Source organism: Peromyscus leucopus, chromosome 8b (assembly GCF_004664715.2).
Source record: "Peromyscus leucopus breed LL Stock chromosome 8b, UCI_PerLeu_2.1, whole genome shotgun sequence".
NCBI classification, from domain to species: domain Eukaryota; kingdom Metazoa; phylum Chordata; class Mammalia; order Rodentia; family Cricetidae; genus Peromyscus; species Peromyscus leucopus.
The window spans coordinates 87,554,296-87,562,368 of NC_051086.1; the positions used below are offsets into that span (position 1 = coordinate 87,554,296).

At 36.6% G+C, this 8,073-nt stretch overlaps 1 protein-coding gene across 1 annotated transcript in view; it reads right to left on the minus strand.

Moving 5' to 3' along the window:
- Positions 1 to 7,988, minus strand: part of LOC119086963 — a 111,467-nt gene extending 103,479 nt beyond the window's left edge. The window contains exons 1-5 of the mRNA XM_037201094.1: positions 7,887 to 7,988; positions 6,737 to 6,790; positions 5,199 to 5,303; positions 2,760 to 2,813; positions 2,039 to 2,143 (exon numbers count right to left, since the gene is read on the minus strand). Of these exons, the coding sequence (XP_037056989.1) occupies positions 2,039 to 2,143; positions 2,760 to 2,813; positions 5,199 to 5,303; positions 6,737 to 6,790; positions 7,887 to 7,947 (379 nt within the window). The 5' untranslated portion in view covers positions 7,948 to 7,988. The remainder of the gene's footprint in view (positions 1 to 2,038; positions 2,144 to 2,759; positions 2,814 to 5,198; positions 5,304 to 6,736; positions 6,791 to 7,886) is intronic.
- Between the last annotated feature and the right edge of the window lie 85 nt (positions 7,989 to 8,073).

The following is an 8,073-nucleotide window of genomic DNA, read 5'->3' on the forward strand; positions in this document are numbered from 1 at the left end:
CCTTTGGTTCTATGAGTTATACTTCTTAAAGATGCAGCATAAAGAGAGACACACAGCATCTGCCTTTCTATGTCTAATTTTCCTCCATTGCATTGATTCTTCTCAGGTCTTCTCTCACAGCACCAGGAATGCTAACAGAGGGGGGACTGTGTGTCTAGGGATTTGTCCCTCTCTTCTAGGTCTCCTATGAGCTTTTGTATTTCTATGGTATTGTTTGTAATGTCTCCAATTTTATTAATGATTTTGTATATTTTAGCTTTCTTATTATTTTCTTTATTAGGCTAGCTAAAGGTTTGTCAATTCTATGTTCTCAAAAGCTCAACTTTTAGCTTTGTTGACTTTCCTATTGTTTTTCTAGGCTGTGTTTCACTATACTCTTTATTTATAGCCTTCTAAATTTGGACTAAAATTTTTTCTAGTTCCCTGAAGCATACCTCTTGGTTGTCTATTTGAGACATATCTTCTTCTAAAAGTAGTCAGCAATCTTTCTTATTTTCTCCTCCCTCTCCCTCCCTTCTTGCTCCTCTTCCTCCTTCCCTTCCTTCTTTCACTGTAACAACTTTCTTGATGTTGAAGTCTTGAAATGGTCTCGATACTCACTATATAATTTGGATAGTCGTGAACTCTCAGTGATCTGCCTTAGACTCCTAAATGCTGAGATTACAGGCATATGCCATTTATGCCCAGCTACATTTAATCATCTTCTCCTTCTTCTTCTTCTTCTTCTTCTTCTTCTTCTTCTTCTTCTTCTTCTTCTTCTTCTTCTTCTTCTTCTTCTTCTTCTTCTTCTTCTTCTTCTTCTTCTTCTTCTTCTTCTTCTTCTTCTTCTTCTTCTTCTTCTTCTTCTTCTTCTTCTTCTTCTTCTTCTTCTTCATTTTTTTAAACCTATTTTGTGATCTTGTATATGGTCTGTCCTAGAAACTACCCATGTGTTCAAGGAGAATGTGGATTCTGGTGATGTCAGATGATGTGTTCTAAAGCATATGTTTCCTTATTGATTTCTTGTCTAAATCTGTTCATTGTGAAACTTGAAGTGTTAAAGTCCCCTATGATCACTGTGTTACAGTCTGTTCCCTTCGTCTGCTTTATTAATAGGTGCTTTTCACACATGGATATGCTCCAGTGTTGGGTGCACATATATCTATTCTGTATCCTTTATTATAGTTTGGTCTTTGTCACAAGCTATGCTGAAAGGAAAAGGTGACATTTCTATCATTCCCTCCTACTCCTTGTCTACACTGCAGTCTGAATAATTAGATAGCCTGATAGCTGTATCCTTACCAACTGCCTTTACCCAGCTCCTAACTCCAATTTGTATTCTTTCCTGGCATACTAACATTTCTTTCTATATTGCAATTTTGAGCTTGCCAAATAAAATGTATTATTGGTATAAAGTTACTGAATATTCTACAAGTTATTCTTATTTTAAATCTGAAGGTTTTGTTGTTGTTGTTCTTTAGATTTTCTCAATACTTCCTTGTTGCCAAATACAGGTTAGAAGTTGTCAAAAACATTAAACCCTGCACAAGACCTGCCTGCACAAGATCAAGGCCATTATCAACCCAACATGGACAGGGGAGGAGCTGGCTGGAGCCTGAGGAGCTGTTAGAGGGTGATGGCTGCTGAGGGAAGGAGAGTCAGTTTTCTTTGGCACTGTGGTCTGTGGTAGGTTGCTTTGGAGGATGGTCCTATACTCATGTGCATATGGACATCACTAACTGTAGTCAGTAGGTCTTAAAAAAAGAAAAGGAAAGGAAAGGGAAGAAAAGGAAAGAAAGAAAAGAAAAAAGAAAAGGGAAGCATGAAATTGGGAAGAGGTTGGGAGAGAAGCCTCTGGAAGGAGCTGAGGGGGAAATGGGGCATGGATATATTCTAAATATATTTTATTCATGTATGAAATTACCAAAGAATATAAATAAAAATATTAAATTAACAAAAAAGCACTACCACCACCACCACAACAACAAAAAACAACCCCAAAAGAACAAAAAATCTTGAGTTCCAGTACTCTTGGGGCTGTTAGATCTTACACACTTACAACGCACTGGTAAGCTCTTGGTCATATCGTTAAATTCCGTTCCTGAAACTCTCCTCCCCATGTTTTTCACCACTGTGTCCAGTTTGTTGACATCAGCCTTCCCTCCTTATGGGGAAAAAAGACCATAAAGAAAAATTGGTGACAAACCGTGACAAATGTAGTTATTTCCTGGCTATTATAAGATTTTCAGTATGAGGGTCAAGATCCACAGAAGTCAATTTAAATGCACAAAATCATAATACAGTGAAATAAAATTTCTTTTCTGAGTCTTTTTTAAAAAAATAGAATCAGTCATATTTCAAATGGTTTTAGAGATATTAATATCTATCCACAGAATTAAACAATAAAAATCCCTCTTAGGGGATTTTGGATAGTGCAATGATTATTTGTTTCTCTGATATTTCCATAAATTTTTCGTAGCCCTGCAACAGATTTTTAAATTGTTAATAATTTTCTTTGTTATTCATTGTTTAGATTCCCACTTTATTTTCTGCTACACTAATGACTTTAAAGCTCCAGCACAAAATGGGGAATCTATCTGAGAATCAACAGGACTAGGTGCTAAGATGCAGCTAGCCTTACAGAGGATGAGGCACAGACAGCAACCACAGATTAATAGGAGACATAAAGACACAAGTGGATTGAAGACTTGGCAGTTCAGTAACTATAAAGTGTTACAAATGGAAAATACTAATGTCAGATTTAATTGCCTTTCACTCACTTTTAAGAGATTTCAGAGTGTTCATTAATCTGTTATGGTAGAAATTTCCATCAACTGTAAGGAAAAACACAGTTAAGTCAAGGTAGGATGACTTCGGGTTAATCTTTTGAACCTTAGTCAGTGAACTATTAGTACTGATCATGCTGAAACAGACATCTTAATTTCTGATCATTTCTTTAATTCCCTTCTATGACATCTCTATACTTAAAAAAAATCTTATTTACTGGAATCAAACTTCTTTGTGGAAGTGAGGAAGAAAAAAATGAGTTTTGAGGTTAACATTGAAAAATGTTTCATATGTTAGAGGGTTTTATCTGCATGTTTGAATGTACAACACATGAGTGCAGTGGTCACAGAGGTCACAAGAGGACACTGAATTCCCCTAGAACCAGAGTTACAGATGGTTGTGAGCGGTCATGTGGGTGCTAGTAATCAAACCTGGGTCTTCTGCAAAAGCAGCAAGTGCATTTAGCTACTGAAGCTTCTCTCCAGCTTTCAAGGTTAATATTTTGACCTAATAGAGTGGATTACCAGATTTTTTTTTATCACAGATAATTCATATACATATAAGTGTGAAAGGCAAATTTAAAAACCTTCAGAGGAAAATACAGGATATTTTTATGAGTTTGCAGTAAAAATACATAAAAATTCAAATCTTAAAAGGAATTTACATAAATTTGAAGAGCATATGCGTCGTAATGAAAATGTAAAGCCATATCAACTTCAAGGAATATTTGTTAAATGTAATCAAAAACTTAGTATTTAAAACAAGCAAGCAAAGTGAGAGCTACCCTCCCCATACTTGCTTTATAAATACAGTTTTACTGGTGCACAGCTATAACAATTTTTTTTAACCTGTTAACCATGGATAATTTTGGCCTACAACAAGAGAGCTGAGCAGTTTTGATAGAGGCAGTAAAGCCTAGAATATTTGCCATCTGGCTTTTTGAGGAAATCATTTGCTTGCTCTTGGCATGGAATACAAAGAACTTTTACTAAGAAGAAAGAAAAATAGAAGCCAACTAGGAGACTATAAGGCAAAAGTCACAAGATGGGCACTTTACAAAGAATGAAATAACTTTATAAATATATGAAAATATCCATCATAGATTAGCCGACATTTGACAATATGAGGCATGGGGAAGCAAAGGGAGAAATTATTCTGGAGCAGTCATGAGTTTGTTAAATATTCTGGGTTCCATCTTCCTTAAGGTGCATGGTAGGATTCCCAGCCAAACACAGTTACATTTTCCAAGGACATTTCTGCCCTAGGATATTTCTTTGCCTGTTGGACAGTCTGAAAATTTAAAGACAATAAGAGAACACAAGAAGGGCTGGTGAGGTGACTCAAGGGTAAAGGTACCGGCTGTCAAGACTGATGACAGGAGTCCAGCCTTTGGGACACACATGTCAGAAGGAGACATGCGCAACATGGCATGAGGCACACACACATACATACACATACACACACACACACACACACACACACACACACACACACACACAAATATAGTAAAAATGTTTTGAAGGAACATGAGAAAAGGTTTGGGAACAATGCAATTAGTACCTTGACCATGGATGGTCAAAGAACTATGGGTAAAATGTGACATTAAACACACGTGACTTTTTGTCTATCAAACTACTACCAGAAAAACATGAATAGAAATAGCATAGGATCTCTCAATCGCAACAAAAAAATATAGGACAAACTATCTAAAAAATGACAATGCAAGTATTAAGATAAAGGAAGGTTGGTTATTATAACAGGAATATATATATATATATATTCATTATTTAGAATTTTAAGGAGGTATCTATCAGAAAAATATACACATTTATTTATTTATTTATTTATTTATTTATTTATTTATTTATGTGTATGTATATATGTTTGTATGTATGTTTGTATGTACGTATGTATATATGTATAATGAGTGTTTTGCCTGCAGGTGGGTCTGTGTACCATGTGTGGCCAGCAGAGGCCAGAAGAGGGCATCAGATGCCCTGGAATTGTATTTACAGATGGTTGTGAACCACCACGTATGTGGGTGATGGGAATTGGACCCTGGTCCTCTGCAGGAGCAGCCACTGCTCCTTACCGATTAGCCATCTCACCATCACCTCTAGAAAAATTTTAAAAGCCTGTTTGCTTTTTTCCTTCTTGGAAGTGCAACTAGTGAAGATTCAAATGAGAGTACTATTCCTCTTTATTATAAGGGGCATTTGGGGGTATTGTTTTATTTTTCCTACATAAAAGCATTATTTTATCTAAAGAATTGAAGAAAAGTTAAACGGCCCAGTTGGGCTTGCTCATACAGTATATCTGGGACATCTGTTCTTACTGTCTCCCTGGCCATCAGAAGGAAGATTAGGAAAGTCCTCATAAGTGAGCTTCTGCCCAAGCTCTCCTGATGTCTAAAGTGCTGCTTACATGCTCACCATCAACAGGGAGATTTTTCAACAGGTCTGCATATTCCTGCTGTGTGAGCTCTACTCCCATGCCTTCAAGAATATTCTTCACGTCTTTGATATTTTCTTCATTTCCTGAAAAAAAAAAAGAAAAGGTGAAAAATTTATATGTTACTCTGAGACTAGATGATATTTTAAAATAATTATTTGTGGGGCTAGAGAGATGGTGTGGCACTGGCTGCTCTCCCAGAGGCCCTGCATTTGATGCCCAGTACCCACATGGTGGACCACAACCATCTTTAACTCCAGTTACAGAGGATTTGGTGCCCTCTTCTGACTATCCTGGGCACCATGCATACATGTGGTGTCCAGACATACATGCAGGCAACACACACACACACACACACACACACACACACACACAGATTAAATAAATATTTTTTTTGTATCAGGTGCCATGAAACATGCCTCTAATTCCATCACTCAGGAGGTAAAGGCAAGAGGCTCTTTTAAAAGATCAAGCCTAGCATGGTTGATATAGTTTGAGGCCAATCTGTGCTATATAGGGAGACTCTGTTTCAAAAAGTAAATGAGGGACAGGAGAGATGGATCAGTGGTTAAGAGTAGTGGCTGCTCTTCCAGAGGACCTGAGTTCAATTCCTGGCACCCATGTGGCAGCTCACAACTGTCTATAACTCCACTTCCAGGGGATCTGACACCCTCACACAGACATACATGGAGGCAAAACATCAATGTTTATAAAATAAAAAGAAATAAATCATTTAAAAAAACTAAAATAGGGCTGGAGAGATGGCTCAGTGGTTAAGAGCAAGTAAATAAGACTGCTCTTCCAGAGGTCCTGAGTTCAATTCCCAGCAACCACATGGTGGCTCACAACCACCTGTAATGAGATCTGGTGCCCTCTTCTGGCCTGCAGGGACACATGCAGACAGAACACTGTATACATAATAAATAAATAAATCTTAAAAAAAAAAAAAAACTAAAATAAAAAAATGAATGAACAAATAGCTGTGACTCTTCGGTGTTAACCTCAATTGCTAACTGAACAAAAAAGCACAGGCTCCACCTGACCGCTCCTAGTGTGGTGAAGAAGAGGACTTCTCATCTTTGTCCTAGTAAGTCAGGTGATTTCAGATACATCAAATACAGCGCACAATCAAACATTTATTGAAGAATTCATTTTATATTTTAACCATTTGGACAATTGATTAAAATAGTCAGATGTTGAATGGATTTGTTATTCAAATTATGTTTATATTTTTACCAAACATGATTTTATAATTTATACTTCTGTATTTTTTAAGGGATAGAGAAGCGAAGTTACATTAATTAAAAAAAAGATAGAGCAAAGGGATCTTACTGTTAGCAAAGAACAGTTCAAAGAATTACCCTTAAAATATAGACAATTCAAAGTCATAATTGTGACTAACTAGATGTTAGCAAGAGCAAAAGAGAAGACGAGAGGCATCAAGACAGTTACTAGTTAGTGATGAGAGTGACATCATTGAATAGATTTATAAATGGATTTATAGAAAATCATGTCTCACCTATGAGAGCTTTTACTTCATTCATCAAGTCTTGGAAATTAACTTTCCCATCACCTATAAGAACAGATATTAGGATGCAAACATTGTCAAAGAGAAAAAAATATGCAAATAAAATTTACTTGACCCAAGCAAATTCTCCCTATTACGTTCTGACAATCATCCTTCAGTTGTAATGATCAGCTCTTAGGAAGCTGTGACATATCAGTCAAAGGTACTTTGTCCCCATTTCTTAACTAAGAGGTGATTTTAGGGATGTTAACTTTATAACAATTTGTTTTCTACTTACGCATTATGTTCTACGATTAAAGTACTAATTAAGAAGAATACATGGACTAAAATGCCAATTAAAGAAAAAATATTTTTAGAGAAAATTTAGTTTGTAAGGTTTACAAAAAGCATGAAGATTCAGATGGATGATAAAAGATGAACCATGTACGTGCTAAACACAGTGCTGTGCATAAGACCCATGCAAGCCCCAAACTGGACCAAATCTACTGTGGCAACATGAAGGCAGGGAGCATTAAAAGACATAAAAAGGACATTTGATGATAAGATTATTTAAATGGAAAAGATAACAATCTGAATCTGTGTGTACTTAATACAGTTTCATATCTGTAAAGCAAACATCAACAAAACATCACAGCTTTAGACTAACCCACAGTCTAATGCCTGCTAGCTGTTCGTTCATTTGAGAGCCCCACCCTAGAGGACACTGCTCTGTCAAGGACTCTTGTTTTGGGGAACTCCAGCTGCTGTCTTCATGGGACTTCCTCAGTCAACTTCTGCTTTCATGCTGTAAGCCCTGCTTTAATGATGTTACTTTCTGCTCATTTGTTGTTTCACGGGAGAGGATGCTCCCCCATCCCTGGAACTCTATTGGGATCTCCAGCTGACGACTGCCTTAGGGCTTCATCAGTTGGTTTCTGCTGGATGCTCTGAGCACCTTATTTGATGTCTGTCTGTCTCTTCTTTTACTTTAGACTGTAATATACCCAATTAATTCTAATAATTTGACCCCAAGCTAAAATTTGCATTTGGAAATTAAAAATAACAATCTTGGGAAAACTCAGCAAGGTACAAAAGGAGAGTTCAGTGAACTAATGTGCAAGGGATGAGCTATACAAGCGGAGCAGTTAACTACAGAGCTCACCGTTATCTGGTAGGTTTTCTTTTAATTGATCCAGCTCCTTTTCTTCGAGCTTGATTCCCATGGTTTCCAGAACAGTGTTTATTTTATTTGTTTTAACCTTTCCTCCTTAGAAAAAGAGGTACAAAGAATGAGAAAATAAATTAAAATGAGAGATGCTTTAAGTATTAGAAATGTTTGTGTTACATTA